We start from the raw sequence: 24,887 nt of genomic DNA on the forward strand, positions 1-24,887 counted from the left end.
GGTAGGTACGGCTATTCATTGTCTAGGCAAAGTCTAGCATCAATAATCAAAAAACATCGCTTGATCTACATCTCTATCAAAACATTATGATCGCTGTCTACAATAGAAAATGTGCAACATCATATCATGCGGATAATCAAAAATTAATTGATGTTTTTGTCCTGCAACCTCAAAAATGCTGACTGACGTTTTGAGTACATGGCAGCTGCGTAGACACTTACTGTGGCAGCTATAGCAGAATGGGATATAGAGCACTGGGAGAAATTTTCAAATATGTTTCTAATCAATGCACCCACTGAGCTGCAACAGAAAAAAAACAGTAAAAGACAAATGAGTGTATTCAAATGTCTCTCACTCCTCACTGTAGTAATAGACGTGCCTGAATGCGCCTTGCGCCAATTTCGTTTGACGGCAGTCGCTCGCTAGCAGGTGCGTTGTGCGCGCGTGCGTCCGCCATCTTTGTATAACAGCTGATATTGCCGCCAACGCGATCTTGTTTCAAGCGTTCTGTAGATACGAACCCGATTACCAGTAGATTTTAAATGCACAAACATTTTTATTGAGTGCAGTGACTTAATAAACGGACTAATGAAGATGACAGTTAATCGAATAAGAGTTGTGGTGCTGGGGAGCGCGCGCTGCGGCAAGTCCGGTAAGAATAACCTCAGGAAAACATTAAAATTGTTATTAGCAGGTGATTTATGCGGCCTGTATGCTTAGATTTCCTACCCGAGTATACTTCAAGCTTGAGTTAAATCGGCTTTAACGACTTGTCGATAATTATGGCTTTTTTCCTTTTTTATCGAGCGCCGAAATCAATTATGTCTAATAGCCCGAGAAAAGTTTTTATTTTGTTTTGAATGCCCTGAGGTAGTTCTGAGGATTATTAAATTAATTATGGGCCACACTATAGATTACTTATAAACATATGTAACTCATTGATGCCTTCCATTTTGCCGTCTGGTGTGATCTTCTTTAATTGCTTTAGGATTAAATTACATTACGGCACCAATCAGAACAGGTGAAATTTATATTACATAATTTTTATTAGGCAAGATTGTAATGATTTTATGACTAAACTGTGGTTTTGCATACATCAGGGCATGTGTAGACATATTAATTAAAAATGTAAACTTTCTCCTTTTAGCAACATATAAGACTTAGGTATGTTATTACGATTTAACGTGTAGGTGTAACTTTCGCAAGTCCCTTAACACTTTCAGCCGGACATACATGTCATACTATGGCTTAGTGCGGCTAAACTTTCAATGGGTAGAGAAGTTATCGAGTTTTTATTTAGTTTGGAAGGCCTTGATCTTACTAAATTCAACATCAGTTTTAGACTTTAAGTTTTGTTTAGAGTTCTTTGGTCGCATCCACTTGTTTTTAACCGCGTCCTTATTTTGAATGATCAGGTTTTCAGACAGTAATGACTAAATAGATGCATCTGAGATCGATATCGATTGGGTACGAATTACGATAAACCCTTACAACATCCCTACTCTTAGGCAACCTTATCTAAACCTGTATTATTCTATATGTTAATTAAAGGTATCTGCGAGGAATGCCATTTGCAAATACGTATTAGGCTCTTATCTTATCAGCGAATATTTCACAGAAGTATCATGCTATGCGTAAACATTACGGAAGTTTATAATAATAAAATAGCAATAGCAACTGTTTATGCGAATCCTTGTCACTACAGTATTATCTTTGTTTGTACTTGGATCGGTTCCATGGAATCGGCCACTGGGCTGTTGACATAGTATGCGCACTGGTTATCAACACTGTGATACAGACGACTGATATCTGACATTTACTGGCTGTTGCACCTGAAATGTTCGTCACAAAGAAACTTGCTCCATTGTACCTGGGTAATTTTTATATGAGTAATATTGATAATGATAACGTAAGTATTTCGTGAAAGAATTTCAACATATTGAGTACCGACAAATTTTGGCGATGACTCACGGAGATTGACGTTAAATATTTTAATGGGATATGTCAAGGGAATGACAAGGAGAGTTGCCCTGTCGACTAACACGTAATTGGCAGACGAGTCCCATAGCATACGTTTGTAATCAGCTATGGTTATTAACGTTACTTTGGGTTGTTAAAAAATAACCGGGAATAGTTTATGAAAATAAAATGTAATATATTACGGGTGGTTTGAAAGTCAGCGTTCAATGACAGTAGATAGCAATCGATGTAAGTATTATAAGGCTTTGGTTGCGAAGTACGGATAATCTTACAGCTAGACGAACATTATGGCTTCATGGCCGTGAAGTATGCTCATCCTTGATATCGATCAGGGCTTCGCTAAGTCCGTAATATCGAGGTAATGAGTCTTATTATATAAAATGTTATTACGAACAAGTTTGTTAAACTCTGTAATGTCAATGACACAGCCTAGACTTTGAAGATAGACCAAGATCTTGTTCTAGATGTTTCGTTCGCTATCTAAATTGTACGCTCTTTGAATTTTTATTTCGATTCATTTAGATATCTCGAAGTGAAGGGCTCCTTTGCATTCAAATCGCTTGAGATGATCACGATGATTCTGCAAGATGGACTGATTGTCATCAGCGTCTAGAAAATAATTAAATAAGCTAAAGATATGGGGTGCCAGTGCAAATTGTGCCTTAATCTTATTAAGGTAATGACTTCATCGTCGACAAAAGCCGTTCATGTGCTCAAGCCCTAAAACGTGTTCAGCGCCGGATGTTTAAGCCCCAGGTTATGGAGTTGCAAGGATACAATTAGCTATGATTGGTCGTTGCTTCTACGCCCATTAACCTTGTTAACTCTATTTCGCGAGATGATTAATTGTTGGAGTGTTATTATGATGTTTTTATTTCCATTTCGGCGCTGATGTGATTTACTTGTTGCTGTGAGTCATGAGGCATTCGCTGGCTGGGAACAATCTGATTGTGGATAACTTTCGTGTTAACTTGCCGGTTTAAACGAATTTAAAGTTTAATTGGCGCTTATGTTTATTGGCGCTTATACATATTAAGTAAAGAAATAAATCTTCATTTCTTCATACAGTCGTGATGAAGTTAAAAATGTTACTACTAACTTTGAAGAGAATTAATTTTAATGTTGATCAATAAAATGATGATGATGAATATTTTAAAAGACAGCAAGAAATTCTTTGTCTTAACTCCACAGCTATGCTTATTCGTCCAAATATTAATAATTGACAAACTACTTTAGTGTTGCAATATGGGAATGGCTAGTCCAGTACTACATTACAATAGGTTGGGTTAATTAATTGAAACAATTCGTTACATTATACACCTGGCTACACTCTGGCCGACCAGACAGTCTCGAATACCACAACATTTACTTTTAGACTTTGTTGAAGATAATATTAGAACACGACAAATATCTTCGGTCATTGGTATGTTGTGTACGAGTGTTTCTTGCAATGGAACAGATTATTTACGTAGTTTTGTTGAGTTGTAGCCAGTTATGTTTGTATAGAGATGTGAAGTTTGATTGTGTTTGACGTAGCTCTCGACGACATCTGTGTTTTTAAACGGTTTTATTTAGCTCACCCCGTTTTTTTATTATTTATTCATTCTTGGGTCAAATTTAGAAATTGAAATTTCAGTGCCTTCCTGTTGTCAGATTGATCTGAAATTTGGTACACACCTTTATTTCCGATGACAATACAATATAGTAATATCAATAACATTGCAAATCCAAGATGGCCGCCGGTACAAAATGGCGGATAACGTAGGTTTTATCAATCCCGTCAATGTGGGTATTAAATGAAAGTGCTCAACCAGTAGAATACAATGTACTATATAAAATTCAAATCCAAGATGGCGGCCTCTACAAAATGGCGGATAACTTAGGTTTTATCAATCCCATCAACATGGGTGTCAAATGAAAGGTCTCAACAAGTAGAATACAATTTACTATGCAAAATTGAAATCTAAGATGGCCGCCGCTACCAAATGGCTGATAACAATTCTTGAACGGTTTTATTTAGCTCATCCCGTTTGTTTTATTCTTGGGTCAAATTTAGTAATTCAAATTTCACCCTCTTCCTGTCAACCAATTAATCTGAAATTTTGTATACACCTTTTATTCCGATGACAATACAATATAGAAATATCAATAACATTGTAAATCTAATATGGCCGCCGGCACAAAATGGCGGATTACATATTTTTCCACAACCCCCTCAATATGGGTATCAAATGAAAGGGCTACACAAGTAGAATACTGTCAGCAACCCCAGCGGGGCCCAACAGGGCCAAGGCCTGCCTGGGCTGCGGGATTGTTCGAAAGAGTTACCGTGGCCCTGGTACATAAAAGGCCTACGACGAAACATAACTATTTTTAGTCAGTAAGAGTCTGGCACTCCCTTACCGCTGCTGACCCAGGGAGGGGTCACTTGATGATTTTTGGCGTCGTTAAAAAAAAATGACTTTTTAAAAAATTAGATTGTAATAATTTATCAGATAAGAGACCGTGTAATAATGATGCACTAAATGAATTAGATAGAATGAGGAATATTGGGTAGGCATTTTCATTAAATACTAAAAACTAGAAAATAAAAAATCGGTAAAAAAACTTTTAAGTCAAACGGTTTTATCTTATGTGCACTGAAAACTAGAAAATAAAAAAATAGTTACTTACCTGTCAACCTACGTAGGTGGTCTTGGTCATATTAGACTAAAATAAAAACGTGGGGCCCCTCTGAAATCCTACCTATGGCAAAGCATATCTTTATACTTTGGTAGATCATGAGCTCGGCGTTCGCTGGTGAAGCCGCTACGGCTGATTATTGATTGTCAAAATCTCCAGTTACGATGATAGTAAGTCGATGCAATCCACACCTATTATACCACTAGAAGAAAGTACTACAGCAACAGTTAATGGGCCCCACGTTTTTATTTTAGTCTAATATGACCAAGACCACCTACGTAGGTTGACAGGTAAGTAACTATTTTTTTATTTTCTAGTTTTCAGTGCACATAAGATAAAACCGTTTGACTTAAAAGTTTTTTTACCGATTTTTTTTTTAATGTTTTTGGGAGAGATTTTCTTTTGTGTGCGAGTTATGATTATTAGATCTGAGATTAACTTGAGAATGTTATTGCTAGATTGTGCATTCAGCAATTCCGTTTATTCATTCTTAACTTTGTTTTTCTATTGTAAATTAAGCTTTCGAGTTCAATTCACACTTTTTCCAAGTTACATAAGAGGAAACTGCGCCTAAAAAACTGATGGTTTCCGGATATTATTGAAAAGGTAAATGAAAACTTACGTCTACCTAGTAAACGATAAATAATGTAAAGTAAACAATTCGTTCTCTTTGAAGCACGTTTTTCACGCGCAGTTATCGAGCTCGAATTAGATTCTAAATAAGTAAGTTCAAAACATTAAGAATCCTACGTATGATCTTTCATTATTTAAATATATAGATTAAAAAATCGTTTTTTTTTTTAACGATGATAGGCTAAAAACAATTTTAACGAGGGAAGTTTAAGAATAGCAAAGCTCATGATTTAAACAAATTGTTTCGTGTATTGTTTTAGCTTCAATATGACGTTGATGTGGCGTTTGAGCGATGATAACTGGTTGTCTGCCTCCGCAAAATCGCGAGCTACGTCATCGCAAAAAAAACTGATTCGTCATGGCTATTTTATTTTTGTTTTGAATTCTATTTTTAAAACAATACTATTTTTGCACTGGCTACACTCGCGGTTGTATGAATAGTGCGTTGACTCACTGTCTAAGATTTTACTCATATGTGACGTCACAGATTGTCACACTTGAGTAGTATTATAATGATTGGAGCGTGGGATCGACGCATGAGTTCCAGCATAGCTTCCAAAATACATTAGTCAGTGTATCAAAACAGTCTACTACTAAAAGTTCAGCGGAAATTACATCGTACACGTAATAATCGTCATCGAAATGGCATGTTTGAATATACGGACGCAAATAGAATCACTCAGATATTGTCGCCAAAATTCGGTTTAATACGCAAAAGTATTATTTTTGAGCTCGATCACTATAAACAAAGTTTAAATCAAACAACAAGTTGTAGTTATAATGTGCATAGCTTGAAAAACAAATGAAGAATTAGCTCTAAAAAAACATGGATGCTCAGATGTTTTGCCAATTTGGCTATTGCTCCCAAAATACGTCTAAATATCAACAATTCGGTATTTTGGTCTTCTTTAGACGCCTGGAGAGATGTAGTAGGTACAAACTAATTTGTGTGATTGGTGTTTTATGATTTCTTAATATGGGACCCAATGCCTTCCAATTACATATTTTAGGAAAACATGAACTTGATCTTCGAAGATATTTTTAATGTTCAGCTTTTTATAACTTTGCAGCGGAGCAACGCAGGTATTCTTTAACTTGGAAAGATTTATTTTTATTTTGAAAATATTTCAGTTGAAACTGAATAAAATATTTCAAGCAGCTGAGAAAGATCCATTCTTCCATATAATCCTCCTTCACTCTAAACATAAAATGCCTAGTAACAAAATTCTCTACAAATCACGTCCGAGCTTAAACATAAAATATATAGCGATAAATATAGATATGTAAAATGAAAATAGAATTACAAGTTTCCGTCTGAATATTCGTCACGTCTTTGGTATCTTTGTTCGAGACACAACGAGGGGAGGAGCGGTCATAAATACCCAGTGTGGATGGGTAACAAACATTTTACAGTAAATATGTATGTATGTAGTTATAACAGTTATGTATGTGTAAGTGAAGGGCATGTTGCTAAGTCGTGAACTCAATTGATAAAATAGGGAGTTATTTTTTTTATTGGTATTGCATCAGTCATCAGGTTGAATCCAAAACAGTTGACAATTAGTTATATTAGGACTAGGATTATGCTATAACTCCACTATTCCTAAGCTAATATTTGCATACTTTTTGGAGAGCGCTTATGACCGAATCGTAGCTGAAAAGTCACTTTAACATAGACAAAGGTTATGGAAGCTAGTGAGTCTATGAAATACTTCGGTGGAATGAGCCATTTAACGTTTTATTTATTGTGATCATTTGTTGTCTGGCAACACTCATAGTAGTAATAAAATTTGTCTTACAACAAATAAACGTACCTACCATAGTAATTTCAGTATTGGCGTTAACTCTCAGGAATGTCATTTAATAAGCCATACGAATGTTGTATAAAATAATGTATTAAATTATTCAATTAATTAGGCTTAATTTGGCATAGAACCGCGCACAACAACAAGCTGTATAAGACACAAAAAAATCCCCTTTAAGAGTATAGAGGTTCAATTCGCTAAATTAAATAACCATAAACACAATTCCATATTCAAAACCGCAGAAGCATTACACGCCGTGCAACACATCATTAAACAAGTAAGTCAGTTACGCAACGCAATTTCTATAACACTTTTGATTTCAATATCACACCGAGGTTTATTCAACACATTGACACGTGTTACATCTAACGGTCTCGAATACTTCCAAACAAATTGAACACTTCAGTCTCCAAGCGACGACAGATAAATCATGCGTAGACTATTAATGAGTCATTGAACATTCAAACGTCACTAATCGCCAATTAATAACGGTTAGGAAACTATCAAAGCTACCATTTGATATACCCACCTATATAAACAGACGTGTTAGCTATGCAATAGAAAGTATAAACAATAACTTAGCGAAAGCTAACACCGGTGAAATTGATTTATAGAGCCGTCGTCGTCGGATGTCGTTTTTCGGAAACACTCAATATATTAACATAACAATTATAGAACGATTAGGTAAGAACTGTTAACGTGCCCATTGAGCAATGTTACGAGCTCTAGAATTTTAATAGGCTACGAAAACAGATTTTGATGTTCGCTATTTAAAGATTTTTATCGATAAATTCAAATGAAGTGTTTGTAAATAAAGCTTGTGTAGAACAAGAATAGGTGCAGTGTTTGCACAGACTGAATAATGTATTACATTATTTCTACCCGGATTTTGTCTAGCCGTGTTTTCTTTTAATTTCAGAAAATAGTTCAGCAGGTTTGATTTAATTAGGTCTTTATTTTATAGATTAATATACTAGAATACATTAACTGCTTATCATATAAAATGACTGATATTGAATAACAAGCCCTTAAAAAGTATTTTTAGTACAAACAAAATTGGCACAGTAATCCATAACCTGGTACTACGCAATACGGCTCAATTTCTCTCAAGCTTTCGCAATACTGAACTACATAGGTACATTTAATCAATATGCAAATTGAAACCACTAATCGTAATACCTGAAACATGTATTGACACATGTAGTCGGGCTGTACCGTCAACGATCACGTTTCTTTTATTTGGTAACTCAATCACAAATGTAACAGCGATAATAGTAATTAATTATACTGATCGTTGGTGCGCGGGTGTTCTACGTTCTTGGCTAAGGAGTAAAAACCGGGTCAGATTTACTAATATGCGTATCAATATTGCTAAGGCGAGTGCTGTGTTTTTTTTATGTCGAACATAATTATTAGTACACACCCTTTTCAATTGAGAAATTGGGTGAACCTTAATCGACTATCAGAACAATTACTTTAAAGGAGCAATACCAAATAAAAAATCATTTATTTAAAGTAGGCTGAAAATCAGCACTTTTTGAAGATCAAATTTACAAAAGACGCCATCAAAACGCCAGCCCTTCATCACTTCCTATGTTTTTAGGCAGTGTACTTGGTGTTATGTAACTGATCCAAATTAAATGCTCTTGAGTGAACTCGTACTAGATTTACATATAGGTATTTATACACCATATAGTTCAAATTGAATTCGTGTTCATTATAACGATTGATTAAATTCGGTATTCGAAATGTTTGTTTACTTTACCGCTTGATTCAGAGGTGCCAAACTCAGTTCACGTGGCAAACCACGAACTACAAGATTTGATTGCTTTGTTAATCAAATTCAAGGGCAAACATATTCTTGATATTGTTTATACAATTCTTAACATGAGTTCCATTCGACATTAATTCTATTCTTTCTTATCATCATAAATTTTCTCTGAACTCAATCGTCAGAACGCCTCCGACAATACAAGCTTCCTTATTATTCCAATGTCTTCGTTATCAAATTATACCTACTTACTTGAAAAGATACAAGTTTTTAATATCTGCGATTAAGCAATATGTTAAACAATTACAAAGCCATGGGAAACCTTCGAAGAAACAACGAAAGACTTGACAGATGATTAACAATTTCACACCAATTGGTAGGCATCCCAAGTAGCTACGCAGTAGGTACCCAAGTACTTACAAAAACATTCTCCCATGATTTTCGAGTCTTGAGTTATTAGTGAAGCTTGCATTACGCAACAGAAAGCAACGAACAATCAATCTTAAGAGGCTACATCTTGATTATATGATTAAGTTAAGTTGACTCTTAGGCTCTCAACACACTTGCGTACCAAGTGGCAACTGCGTAGTAATTATAAGTATTTTTGTAATTATAATTAATGTAGACGCAGCTTTACGAGCGTTGGGCACTCTTACGTGATGCAACTCTGACGATGTATGCAGTATTTTTGTTATTGCTTTAAAAATACGAGTGTGTTGAAAAACAAGCATTTGTGGAAAGACCGAACTAATTAACTATGTAAATTGTAAATGATTGCGTACTGATGTGATTCAATCAACAATTACAACTGGATGAATGAATGAAAGAATACTTATGATGAGTAAGATAATCTTCACAACAAAATTAACCTTGACAAATTACCTGCAAACAAAGATAAAGAAGAAGCTAAATATTATGATACTAGTTCCTAACAAATCTCTGCTAAGAGTCCCTGGTACAACCGTTACTTATAACCATCGGCAGTTAGGTGCTGACTGCCAAGAATTCACTATTAGGTACCACTATTAAGTACCTACCTATCTGGTTACTGCAGCAATATAGCTGTATTAACTCCGCTCTTTGAAATAAATTGTCTTCAGATGATGACCATGATATGAGCGTGTTTGAAGTTCTATGAATGTTATTGCTTCAATCAGGTATCAAAGACCATTGAAGCTCATTAGGAAGGCATAGCATTCATATGTTATGAAGTTTTCTTGTTATATCCTGGATCTATGATTATAGTCATAGCTGTTAAAACCTAGTAAGATTTTCTAATACTGAAAACTTACTGTAAGCAATTTACATGTATTCCTTTCATTGAGCACAAATTGCTTGTACATGTAGACTATACATATTACACACACATATAGATATTGAAACGAATAGATTGTACGATCGAGTGACAGATTTGTCTATAGTTCAAAATGGAACCAACACGCCAGGAGTAGAGAATACGATACAAATATTTACATCGAAATTAGTCACCGTGAACCGCACATCATATGCAACATTACCGATGACATAAAACTCTTATTGCATTTCGGGATCATAGATCGAGAGCGAGTAAATGTCAACTGCAGTAGTATTAATAGCGGCGCGGGCGCAGCTCAACCGCATGCCTCGGCGCGCAGTGAGTCACCCGGTCAGACGTCTGCCGGGACACCCGCGGCACGCACCACGCACACTCACTCCGATATTCAATGCGAAAACACAGAAAAACAACTTTAATGATGTGATGAAATTGCCAGAGAATGTCATAGAAAATGTTTAAGACAATCAGATTTTTTCCAATTCTGAACAGAGTTAAATATCTATTTATTTATTTATTTATTTATTTGGATTTCCAACAAGGAATACACATTACAGACAAGTTTTAACAATTATAATTATCTTTTCTTGTGTTTCCTTAATTATAGGAAATCACAGCATGCATTAATTTATACTAATAATAAAAAAACAATACGACATTATTAAAAAAAAACATCAATTAAAATTAGAATTATAGTACAAACAAATTAAAATAAAATAAAACAAAACAATGCAATGAAATAAAAAACACGACAATTAAACTAAATTCCAATTAAAATTAAATTATACACACATAAATTAGACATTTAAAGTAAATTTGAATTATACAAAAACACAAAGTAAAGTAAATGAGATCAAATATAGAATCATATTATAATTATTATATAAAAAAAAAAAAGAGAAATTTCAGTGACAAAAAAATATATAAAAGTTTAACGCGTGTACGTCGACACTTACACTTTTAGGTGTTTCAATATTAACACCTTAAATTTATTTAATTTATTATGAAAGATGTCTATGTCTATGTCTATGTATGTATATCGTATCTATCAGTATATATCTATGTATATCGTATCTATCAGTAGGTTTCTCTATGGTTTTTTATATGTCTACAATTCCAGGTCACTACTAAATTAGAAATGAAACAGACAAATAAAGATTAATTATCTTGTCAATTTTATTTTTAAGAGTCTTTGAAATTTTCTTCGAAAATCTTTCTTCTAATGTTGCGTGGAATGTATCGAACCTTCTGTATGTTTCGTTTCACGGTCCACTCACGATACGACATAATTATACACCGCCGACCGAATATTCGATCGCTCAGTCAGCGTTCCAAATAGAATTCGCACAGTTGGCGCGTATTTATAGTGGAGAAAGAAATATCTGATGCTCTGTACTGTCTATTGTTTGTATGCTTAAGCGCAGAAGCACGATTATGAAGTTAAAAAAAAGCATGACTGTATTTTGCACGTGTTTAATTCAAATGTTACTTTTAATTTCTTCAGATGGGTTTTTTTCAATTTACTTGCCGAAAAAGAACTATTGATTCATCTGTCTGCAAATTATTTTCGCTATTTACTCTCTCACTTTTATATTTGTTCATTGATTTATAATTGATGTTTGCACACATGTTTCGAGCTCCTCAATTTGTTTAACTGTCAATATCTGTTTGTAAAAGATTGGCTACAAACATGCCATTCGCCACCTTTAGACCTTTATTTGAACTGAATTATGAGGTCAATATTTTCTAGACTTCCAGGTCAAGCGAGCTCATCATTGTCACCTGTCAAAAATAACTGTGGTGAAACTCTAATTAGCATGTCGATATTTTAACAAACTTAGATTACGAGAGAAAGCTTTGTAATACTACCTGTAGAAGATAAACGCACTTAAAAATAATTGGTTGTTTATTTTTTCGTTTTATAGTCCTCAATAAAGTTATATTGCATATAGGACGGAAGAAAGACAAGTAAGTACTTTAATTAAGTGGCGTTTAAGGAAATAAACTGAACGTAAAAATGTAAATGAAACTGTGTGCCGTCCAATTACAGTAGCGTGGCGAACATACCGGGATCGCGGCTGTGATCACCTCGGCGATGCTCTTAATTAACATTTAGCGCTACCGTATTCGCTGAGCAGACGTCGCTTAAATCCCCCGTTTCCCCCGAGTCCCGTTACAGGTCTCGTTACCGCACACCAGTTTATTCTGAAAATGAATATAAAAGTAATATTCATGCGAAAGCCGTGAACGCTTCACGGTCAAGATCTTAATAAGCCTCGCCATGTATGCAGTTCCAATTTCAAACCAGTGGTTGGGGCATGGCTCACCGTATTGTTGTAGGGAATTGAATGCCTACTTCGGACGCATTCGGCCATTGCGAATTGAAGACCGTTCTGTCTTGTTACAAATTTAACCTAGATTTATGGTATGAGGCGCTATCTGTGCAGAGTAATGTGGCTGTGGATCACCTTGAACTGCCTAGCTATCAGTGTTCAAGTGAAAGTACTCGTTAGTATAATTGGTAAGACTCAAGCTGCATGTTTATTTTGCACGAATTGATAAGGGTTTTCAGATTCTGCAATACTTGTCTGTGTACGCTTTACAGTAAGAGGGCCAGTTTTGTTAATGAAGTTATGGAGTAGTTTTCATTATCTGCAATCTCTTGGTAGCAAATGCTTGAATCGGTCATCGACATGCTGAAAATTTGAACAGATTTTAAATAATATTTGCATATCATTAATTTGATCGCATGGTAAATAAAAATATTGTTGTTATTAAAAGAACACGAGTAGCTCAGGCTAACAGCCAATAAAAAGAGCAAAATATTTATATTAAACTAATAAAGGATGCTCAGCCAGGAGAGAACACATAAAAGGAAAGTTCGACAACCTCGATAGATAGCCGTGAAATCGCAATTAACATACATCGATTGTTTTGAGCTGGTTCATTGAATCTGGGCACCCATCACTCCGCCCCTCGCTCCTGACCCGACATGCTTGACGGAACAAACATAAAACAAGTACCTACACATTTACTGACATTAAAACCACATGTGCAGCAGAAGCTAAATAATAAATCCGTTGAAATGACATGTTTATAGTTTTTCCGCTAACTCTTGACATTTGACGGAGAATCAAATCTCAATAAACCGCCATGCTGATGAGATGTGACAGTTTATAATCCATTTTACGGTTTATGATATACACTGGAGCGATGTCTCGGAACCGATTCTAATCAAAGATCATGATCGATCTGCTATTTGATGTCGGACTGCTTATTGATTGATAAATTCAGGTCTAAACGGGATATTTACTATCGGCAGACCAGCAGTTTATACCGGCTAGTATTTCATCTTGAGTATCTTAATATTGGTCTCTATAGTTCTACCAGGTTATAAATATTTGTTCGACCTATTGCTGGTCTTCGATAAGATTTCTGTAATGTAAACATGGTGTGAGTCAACTAGGGAGATATATAGGTTAGTTGTAGTTTTTGTAGGCGGTATAACAGCTTGATAGTTGTTATGTGCAATTAGGATTTACGGTATTACTAGGTGTGTTGTTCGGAAAGAAACAGTGGGTCGGTTAGCCTAGTCTGGATATAGCTCCGCGTTCCTCCCGCGTCAATAGAACACGAGGAAGTGAAGTAACTTGTTTGTTTTGTTGCTACTGCGAGTATTTATCAACATTGAAAGGCGAGTTTTTAGCACAATGGTCTTATTTGCTTCAGGAAAATTTGGTAATTTCAACGTCTTTTAATAAAAAGTAAGACGTTTGGAATTTTTCTCCAGCTTCCAATTTTTCTGATGATTTACGGCAAGAAAGCTCTATTAACAACAATAAAAAATTAAGACCATAAAAACTCAATTAATTTGTACGTAGGCTGCACAATAAAAGAATTTTACTAACGTAATACTATACGTTGGAACGTGTTATATTTATTAGTTTAGAGTTACACGGCAGTTTATCATGTTTCATTGTGCCAACGGCTTCGATACACATTTACACAACTCATGCGCAGCGTATGTGGAGCGGGACTTGGCTAGATTTTAAATTAAGAATATAATATTATTATTCAGTTGTTACTGGCCATGTATAGAATAGAATCAAAGGCGAGCTGTGGGCAAGGCCTAGCAGAAATCAAAGACAATTTTTTTGTAAGACATAATGGATTGACCGTTTTGTCTTTGACATAATTAATTTACGTCTAAAAGGAAAGGTTTTTCTTGCTTTCAATATGTGTCCGATAACAGTTGAAATACAGTCAATATACGTAGTATAATAAAATAAAAACTAGTTATTACAGCTTGTAAATAAATGGTACCTTTGTGATATGTAATAGAGGCAATAAAGGGCCTAAACGTTACGATTACCACTCCACAATAAACCCACAATTAAATTCATTAATAAGAATCTCCATAAAACACTGATTGTGAATACAAACCAACTGTGTATCTCGTCTTTAGTGTTAATTGGTGTGCTAGTTGACCAATAACTTTAGAACACCTTTAGCCCTTTGTCTACTTTCCCTCTAATTGAAGCTTGTAGTTATAAATTCATTGGAGGGCACAAATTTTGTAACACCTTACCTAGTGGCTGCTAATTGCTGCTTTCTCTGTTACCAACTTGTATTTCAATTAATCTATGTGTTTTATCTTGTTAGATAAAGATTGAACTAAAAGTGTAATCAAAAACACGTTCTTTAGTTTATCGATAAGGTGTGTTGCGCAATTGTTTCAATGTATTTGTTTTGTTTTAGCCGTGGTGGTGAGGTATTTAACGAAGAGATACATCGGAGAATACAGCTCCACTGGCGGTGAGTATATTTAGTAACCGATACTTTGTGAATGAGGCTTGTTTATATAAAGTTGAAGAAACTGGTGATATATTTATCGCAATATCCTCGGGGATTTTCTTAATTCATGATTTAGATAAAAGATGCTGTATTCTACTCAGATAAATAAGTTTAATCAATCTCAGTGCAATTTTTTAACATCACATACAGGCTTGGCATAAATAAAGTTTCTATCAGATAAACCCTATTGTGTGTTAAGGTCAATATAACAGTAGAAATAGTTATTTTCACTGGCACTCCTCCTAGTGATCACCTAGATGATATGCGAAGAGTCGGAGTTGTACGCGAGACAGAAATACCAATGAACATGAGCCCTTACAGAGGGCACTCACAAATGCCTCGCATTGAGTGCCAATGGACGGTTTATTTGCGATATTGGCAAGATGCAGCGCCGGAGTGCCAAGGCTGAGCGACGCCGGCGCCGGTCTGCAGGCCGTCGACCTTTGGAGCATGTTACGTTATTTCAAAAAATACATAAAAATGTAAATAGAATAGTTTTGAGCAATTTTCTTTTTCTCAATTTTCGAATTAGCACGTTTAGTTCATACCCTTCAGAGTTATCATTATTCATGAGTTATCATCACCTAAATCTGCGTACCCAAAATCCCAATCGATTGATTTATTACACATTTTTGTGCCTATATCAGTGACACTTAATAACTCATTTGGCGTATCGAGCGAGTGCGTTATTGGTTGTAACCTAGATCTGAGTGACTGATAGCATCTTTCAGAAAGTCAATACATTACGAGGTCGATATTGAGAACGGGTCGAGTGTTGATTGTTGTGCAAAGTCAAATAAAGATTTTGTTTCAGATTTCCTGTATCAACATCGGGTGGCGTTCGACGGCGCCACGTCTGAAGTGGAGGTCTTAGATACGTGCGGTTGCGCCGTAAGTGTTTTATCTCTGCTGATATCATCGCCAATAGAATACACACCTCGACTGTATTTACCACTTATTTATATCGACACTTTCTACATTTCATATTATAAAATCGTTTTACAAACACTTTATTTTATTTGTTATTTCTATTTCTGATAAGTCATCGAGCGTGTCTCAGAATGATAAGAACTGTTGATGAGTAATCGATATTGATTAAAGATAGCCGCATAAGAGTCTCACGAAAACAAATAATGATGGATTGTTGAAGTGTTCTAGGTATTAATTACTCATAATATTTTGCTTAGAAACGTGGATGTTTGGCGGAGCATCTGCGCTGGGGCGATGCGTTTGCGGTGGTATACTCCGTGTGCGACCGACGGTCGTTCATGGCTGCTGCAGAGCTGCTCGCACTTCTAGAAAGAACCCGCCTACCCGGCTGCACCGCCGTCACCCTACTCGGCAACAAGCGCGACTTGGAACACGCCAGGTTTGCATAATAAAAGTTACATACATACACAGCCTTTTGCCAAAGGTTTACGAATTCAGACAGCCTATCTACTTAAGTCTGTTAGAGTAGGTCAGTTCATTATAAAGGTTAAGCAGGTCACATAAATAACGCGAGTTGCTCTTAAATCCTTGCATGTATTATGTAAATTAATAAGCACTTGACATTTTCCAAATTTTCATAAAATAGTGGTTTACAGTATCAGTACAATATTGATAAGTGGTTGTTTTACATCAGAGTTGTCAAAGCGGAGGAGGGTCAGGAGCTGTCGCTGCGGTTCGGGTGCCAGTTCTACGAGGTGTCGGCGGCGGAGTCGTGCGCGGGCGCCGCGCTCGCCTTCCACGCGCTGCTGCGCGAGGCGCGCGCGCTCGCGCTCTTACTGCCCGCGCCCAGGCGCAAGCTCGCTGCCTACTCCGTGTCTAAGGTGAGTTCCTTTACCTGTTCCTAAGTACTCAAGGTAACGGTCAAATAAAACTTTACGATACTTTTTGTTTGAAGGTAAAGTAAAATCAAATCCAAGTATTAATACCATCAAGTTCAAATCGACTAATAATCAAGCAAAATGGTTATTTGTACACAGGTAATCGGCAGCATCCTGGGCTTGAGCAACAAAAGCGTAAGGAAGAAACGGCCATCACTCAGCATATGATCTGTCGGCCCCGCCACTACTGGATCTTGTTTACTCCGTGACAGGAGTTTTGTTTTTATTTCTGTGCTCCCACAGAAAGCTTTGTTATCTCTGTCGATACGGATCGAAGGGATTTGTCTGCCGGCCTGCGACGGAGCTAAGGTGGATTTACGATGGCTGCAAAGATGAGAACACATAAAGATTGACACTAGGATTGATACGTGGAAATATGGCCCTTCTGTAGCCTGTTTGCTCGTAATGCACAGTGTGCCGACGTTTTATTATACCTACGTAATTCATATAACTGTAATATATTGAATGGGTTATCTCCTTAATAAAGTATGTAATAGTGTGCATGGAAGTTATATTTATAGCAGTAAACGTAAGATCGTGTTTGTACCCTTTTAGTAGACTGTAAAGTGGCCTTTAAATATATTCATTAGAGCTACGCGAAGTTCTATTTATTCAATCATTGTATTATAAATTCCCATGAATACCAAGCAATATGTGTGAATTATAAATTATGATGTTGTAACTGTAGATAAGAATCTGACTGAAATATGGTGTACTTACTTAATGGATTGAAAAGACATTTCTTCTAAAGTTTCGATATAAAATTTGAATTTTGCAATTTAGTTAAGTGGTTTTAAAGTTGCATAAAGTTACATGAAATGTTAAGATTTGTACTTAATATTAAGAGGCTTAGCTCAAGTACTTATGTAAAAGTGTTCTTTGATTAAAATCTTAATGGTCATTATCATTTCTTTGATGTTTGGTAATGTTTGATTGAAAGTTTCTTGCACTTAACTTTTTCCCCATGCAATGTAATTTAGAAGGTTTGTCTGGTTAAGTATGTATTATCTTATTATTCGTTCCATTGATATTAAATTGCACTGTCTACTTCGACGCATAGTACCTAATAGAAATAAGACTGTCCTACATTTTGTATATATTTGAATTATTTGATGCCTTAATCATAGTTATCTATTGTTGTTATATAATAATGTGCCATTTTGACGAACAAATGATCTTATATTTTTCAATACAAATTCAATAAAAAGAAATATTAATGTTTATTTTGACTTTTATTTTTCAAACCTAAAATTGTTATGAAAAATATTTGACAACCCTATTTAGACACAGAAAGAAGCCTTTACAGGTTTACTTCCTTTTTAAATATGCTGGAAGTCCGTTTTAAAAGAAAAAAAAATGCAATGTATGGAATAGTAGTGACCTCTGCATATATTGAATTTAATAAGCTACTATCACTTAACATACCAGACTACGGTAGCAAGTGACATTATCTAAGGGAAGTACTTATAGAATATTTACAATTTCACTTCCACATATTGTATTTTTACTGATAAGTGGTAACTGGTCTATTAGACATATTGAAACGGCTTCATATCAACACCACGCCCGTTGAAAGCAAAATCAGGGATCAACGACATATAGTAGGTTTTATTGCTCGGGGTACATTTACTTGCAAATGTTAAGCCAATATAGTTACACATACCTACATGAGATTATGTAGTTGGCGGCTTATAAAGGTTGGTCCACATATATGTGATGTATGTTTATTAAAAAAGGGTAAAAAACCGATATAAGTTTTAGGTATCGAATATATTAGAGCGATAGTCAAATACAATTTTATCGATTTAATTAAACGAATTATGCTTGTGATGTCAAAATTCTAAAGTCAAACGCACGTTTATTTGCACAATCAAAAATGCATCCGCGGCCAAAATAAACAAATAGGTCTTATTTCCCCATTAAATACATTAAAATATTGTCTAAAGAAGTCAATAAATAAAGTGGATGCTACAATATTCTCTCAAGTTACTATGAATACCCTTATCGTTCTATTACCGAGTGTTACAGTAAATACATTCATTATAGTTAAAATACACGACTTCCTATAGATATGCACATAGATAGGCGTTCGTTGCATCTGCATTGCATTCTTACAATGTATTAGAGAAATTTATTCACGATATGTACGACTCAAACTTGTTCTAAGCTGTTTTAAAATAACTGCAGAAATAAATTACAGATACATTTTAATGAGGTTGTACTTAATCTATAATAATATTTATATTATAAATGTGCCTCTTTACCTTTTCTCAGATAGGCTGTATTTTATATTCATAGACCTCGAGTAACGCCGCTGGTAAGATGATTCTTACGGTCATATTTTGTGGTACTATAAAGGACTTTTCTTTGTAAAGAAGAACTACATTGTAATGTACTACAGCACAGAAAATCATGATTCAATTATCAAAAATCCATTATTTGTCAGAAGATTGATATTTTAGATTTAGTAGCGTCAATATTTTTGTGTCTAATTTCGAGATTCAACGAATATGATGCCAAAGCAACCTCTCTTATCGGAATTCACACATTTTTCTTGTGTCTCCCATGGCATACACAACAAGATAAAAATTAACTATGCAGGTCCAGGTTGCACGCCCATCGGTTATCTTAAAGTTAACCTCTCACCTTCGTTGACTTTTACAACTTATGCTAGATGATAAGTTGGCTATATATTCAGATTTCATTCCCTGTCACAGATTAGATATGTACGTAAGTAAAAAGTACAGGTACTCCATGTGTGTTTGGCGTATGGGAATTCGTCGCCTTTTTATCGTCTCACTGCTGGGCACAGGCCTCCTCTCACACGGAGAAGGATTGAGCGATAATCACCACGCTTGCTCAATGCGAGTTGGTGATTTCGGACATTACAGTCCAGGTTTCCTCGATATTTTTCCTTCACCTTTCAATCAGTATGGGAATTACTCTTTGTATACTAGTAATACAGGAAGATGAAGAAGTTATATACCTAATACGTTTGAATGTTTATATTCCAATGTTATGTTTATCATACGTTAGTTATGTTGTAATGCTACTTGAAACCGCATCCAGATCAGCACCTGCGCTATTTGATATCTTCATTAGAATTATAAGTACGTTGTCATTTAGTTGTGTACCTACCTACAAGTATTTAGCTACCTTCTACATAGGTGTTTATTTAGTCTCGCGATGTCACACGTGAGATTATTTGCAGGCAGGTATTTATCAATAGGATTATGTAGCATGTGAGAGGGTGATATCATAATCAGAAGTGGGTATTTACCTAATCCTCAAGTCCCCTGCTGATATTTTCAAGGCTAGCCAAATTAATTCGAAAAATAAAATCTTCGATTTTGCGCATAGTAACCTTCATGATTATTATGATAATATTAATCTATTAGGTAGGTACCTAAACTGGGAAATATCTACATGTTTATCAGAATTTTCAAGGAAAATATATTCTTACATAGAAATTGGAGTAGGTCACCGAGATGTCATGTATAGAAACTGTAATACCAAGATAATCTAGTTGATACGCTCCAATCGAATATGTTCGTAACCAAAATCTTTAAACGCGAGTTTTTTATTCTGAAGTGTTCCGTAGATTCTATTTTTATAAAAATAAAAATATCGTATTGAAAGAACAGATAAAAGAGGCACATTTAATCAATAATTTTCCCGACTAACGCACATACTGCAAGCTGAAATTCTGATGTTTTAAGTTGCAAATATTTCATGAAATAGATAATGAAGGAACTCTAAATACCAAAACTGCATTCATTCTACTCGCATCAAACCTTAATTGACTGGCAACATGCGATCCGAATACAAAATCAGTGCCGTCGAAATAAGTTAGCAGCACAAGTGTACAAGCATGCTAACGAATGATTAGCTTATCGTCGCGGTGTTGTCGTGTAGCGGCCCTGCCTTCGCTTACCTCGCCTTAACAAGCATAAATTTAAACAAATGTCCCCGACCAGCCGCCGAGACAGCTATAATGGTAACTTACCAGTACGCTGACGCCTTTCACCGCTCAATAAAGATCCACTTTTCTATAAAACATGATTCTTGCATTGAAGCGAAACCCGCGCCGTGTAACACGCCGATACATGGAAAAATTACGCTTAATTATAATTTTTATAGCGAATAAATTGATGTTGAGATGGAACAGGCTCAATATGTTACAAGATACTCAGTAGCCATGATCTTTTTATACATTGTAGATATTTTTAGGGCTTCGCAGTAAAATTATACATATTGTGGCAACATCAGCTGTTGATGACTTTGTGTTCGTTGTTAGAATTAACAATGTACACAATGTTTTCGGAAGCCTTACAATACGGTTGTAGCTTAATTACTTTGTTGTATATATTTTTAGGTAAACTTTGTGGTCCTGTAATGGGCATTCCAATTATTACAAAAATAAATATCCATCACACATAATGACATTTCTTATACGCAGCGTTAAAACCAGTGGTCGGTCCTCAGGAAAAACCGATAACAGAGATGCAGTAACAAATAAGATTTGTTTACTCAATAAAATTTCCCAAAGCGCATTTGGTTTCAATTGCCCAATATTCTGAACAGCAGTGCGGTAGTAAAACAAGATACAAAACTCATCCCGACCAGATGAGTCCGAACAATTGCGTCCAAGAATACCAAAGCGGTGCAGACACCCACACTCGAGACGAGTCGTGTTCAAACAATCGCAGAAACGGTAACTAGAAGGCAGGATAAATGTTTTATAATTAACACTCGGCTGCAGTTCCCACAGGATTGATGGCAAACCACCCACAACATTTCAACAGAGGGATTTAAATTACGTAGTATTCATCGTCCGTCTTGTACATCAATAGAAGGCTCAGCGTAGTGATAAATGCGCCTCTTTTCAGTGCCTGTCAGGAACCAACGTGAAAGATAGAACCGGTAATTGCGGATGTACAACTACTTATTTGTGATATGTTTAAATTATGCAAGAAGACACCTAGGGATAACGGAACGGTAAAGTGTTATGTGACGGGAATTTAATTACAAGTCAATGGGGAAATTACAAAATTATTTTGTTGATAGCAATCTAGCTGGAAACTTTCGGTGTTGAAAAGTTAAACACACTTTTACGAGTAGGTAAGCTATAAATATCCTCCTACATACTAGAAACGGTGTTAATGATTTTAAGAGTATAAGTTTCACGTTAACGGTTCATTCTAATGTGTTTTTAAAATTATGTGCTTGGTATTATGAAACAAATCACAAAGTAATTAAAATATAAAGACATCATATTTTTAGGAAATTGTCTGCAATTTTATTTGGACGTTTAGAACTCATAATATTTATGGTAGCTTAGTTTAAGTATTTTCATCTAATATTCCTAGTATATCAGCGCATTATCAGCACATTATATTATTAGTAGTAATAACGGCACCGCCCGGGGAAACTGGACGGAGTATCAACCTTGTCTGAGATAAATGGCGCCTTATATGACGGCTGAGGGCGCGAACGTCCATGCATATCTGTTTTATGCTAATATTCTCAGAAATTCTCAACACGCCGGCTGCAAAAAATCTAGTATACTTGTATCGGCATTAATCTAGAAACCCTGCGGCTTAAGTTGCTCCGTCTGTCCCCCCAACTGTTCTTCATTTCTCAAATAGAACAAAATGTTTAGTTTACATCATAAGTCTTCAGCACGCACTGGGCCACTGGGTCCTATGGCCATCGTGCTCATATTCGTATTTATTTATTTACGCATACAGCGTAATATACAGCTGTTGCTGTTCCTAATAGCAATATAGGTTTAGTAAACATTGCTAAACAGGTGAAACGTAAAAACATTGTTATGTTGGTTTTTCCTAGATCTATCATAAAGGCCGTTATTATTCCGATGAAATAAGCCAGCTTTCATAGTTTTGTTTGTTCTTCCTTGTTTATTTGATTACACAATATTACTTGGTACGTGTATATTGGATAATAAAAATAAAATCAGTGATGGGAAAATTTACAATGGTGTTTTGAAACAACACATTGTTTGGTCGATTTCGCTGAGACGGGAGAAGGTTTCTATTGCCGCCATAACATTACCATAAAAACACCAATTCACATCCCACACGCGTGACTTAATTCCAAATATTTTTGATAAACATCTACGTAATGGATTACTGTTCATATTGTACTGTCACTTTCGACACCTATCGCACAATAAAAAGCAGTGATATTAATAAAAGTTACATTCTCGTGTCTCGTAATGTAAAGATTCCATGATAATCAACATATTTCCCTATTAAGCCAATGGACCCAACTTGAGCTTTATTGTCTCTATTGGCATGAAGAGTATTAGGATTGCGTGTTGTGTTATCTTTATTATTGGTGCTATCGAAATTTAATCTTATTTACATAGTGTAAGGTGGGAAATTGTATAAAGAGGGCCGGTGTTTCTTGTACCGTTTAGTATTGCAAGCGTGCAAGCGGCGCCAGAGAGGGCGCGTGCTGCGGCGCGCACGACTCCGATGCGCACATTGAAAATGGCACATTATCATAATGCAATACCGGAATGCTAGTGATGTCCTCATAAGGCATTCCCGTTTAAATATTCAAATATTACTATTTTAAGGAAGCTGATTGTTTCGCAAGTATGTCGCAACGAGAGACGTGTAACAATCGATTTGGCAGAGTTGGCGAGGTTGAGCGGAGTGGTCGCCGCGTTAATTATCGTCACTCGTGTGTAGCGGACTGTTCACTATGTTGAACGCGACATCGTTTCTCAAGTGAATTGTGTCACAGAAATACACGCAGAATTCCAAACGCATTATCAAACAATTGCGTAAACTTTGTACTGAATATTCGAGGATCCTCACTAGTCGAAGATATAAAAAATGGAAGAAGTTATCATTGGCTGCAATAACATTCGTTTTTATAGGCATCGGTTATTTCAATTTGTTTTTCAATTTAATACCAATGGACAATTACATAAATAATATTTTCAATTGGACGCATGCAAATGTTTAGTAAATAGCCGATGGATTATTTCATCCCACCTAATCACACAGTCGTCTTTGTTTAGAAAACGTCGTGCACCGTTTGTCCCGAATCACCTGGTGATGTTATGTATTTGAGAGTGGGGCACATAAATCACCCAGTTGGAAATGGGACGCAATACCGTAACTAACACAAGGTGAACCGAGCAATCACAATATGTTACAATTTATTTCACTCTAAGCATCGTAGTGCACTTTTATTGCACCGCAGTGACTTATGGCCGGGTTGTCCTTCTGTGTCTTGCAGGAAAATTTGTATGGCTGATGCGTTTTAGGTAAATAATGTCATATGTTTTGTTTTTGGTAACGTTGCGTCATTGTTGCAGTATTTGCGACAAGGTGCATTACTAATCAGTCTTCGTATGAGATGCAGTTGCAGATATAAGTATTATGGTAACTTCAAAGGAGAAACATTGAAAGGAGATAAGTTTTTATTATAAACAAGCCGTTTTCCCGCGGTTTCACCCGCGTCCCGTGGTAACTACTGCCCGTACCGGGATAAAATATAGCCTATGTTACTCGTGGATAATGTAGCTTTCGAATGATGAAAGAATTTTAAAAAACGGTCCAGTAGTTTTTGAGCCTATTCATTACAACCAAACAAACAAACAAACAAAGTTTTCCTCTTTATAATATTAGTATAGATACGTGTGTTTATTAAAATTGTATGTATAAATGTCATATTTATTACATCGGAATCTGCTGGAATATTATGCGAGTACTTTTTGCGTTTCGATTACCTCCCAAGAATGTTTACCATTAAAAATCCATTATACGCGTGTAAGACAAAAACGGGCATCGCATTCCTGTAAGATATCTGTCAAGGCACCAGTTTTTATCAAGAAATATTATAATTGATATCTTGATCACTTTACCTACGTGGAATAAGAGCGAGCCAAATTATGCTTTTATGGTCGAATAACCGTCGCAATTGGTTGAACATGGGTTTCAATG

At 35.7% G+C, this 24,887-nt stretch overlaps 1 protein-coding gene across 1 annotated transcript; it reads left to right on the forward strand.

Annotated features, from left to right (window-relative positions):
• Positions 1-323: 323 nt before the first annotated feature.
• LOC110383970 (ras-related and estrogen-regulated growth inhibitor-like protein) lies at positions 324-18,128 on the forward strand. Its single transcript, XM_021344960.3, has 6 exons — positions 324-652; positions 14,942-14,998; positions 15,852-15,928; positions 16,225-16,406; positions 16,662-16,848; positions 17,005-18,128. Exons 1-6 carry the CDS (start codon positions 589-591, stop codon positions 17,071-17,073), a joined length of 636 nt encoding a protein of 211 aa, XP_021200635.2. The 5' UTR covers positions 324-588; the 3' UTR covers positions 17,074-18,128.
• The last annotated feature ends 6,759 nt before the right edge of the window (positions 18,129-24,887 follow it).

The sequence above is a fragment of the Helicoverpa armigera genome, chromosome 12 (genome assembly GCF_030705265.1).
Source record: "Helicoverpa armigera isolate CAAS_96S chromosome 12, ASM3070526v1, whole genome shotgun sequence".
Classification (NCBI taxonomy): domain Eukaryota; kingdom Metazoa; phylum Arthropoda; class Insecta; order Lepidoptera; family Noctuidae; genus Helicoverpa; species Helicoverpa armigera.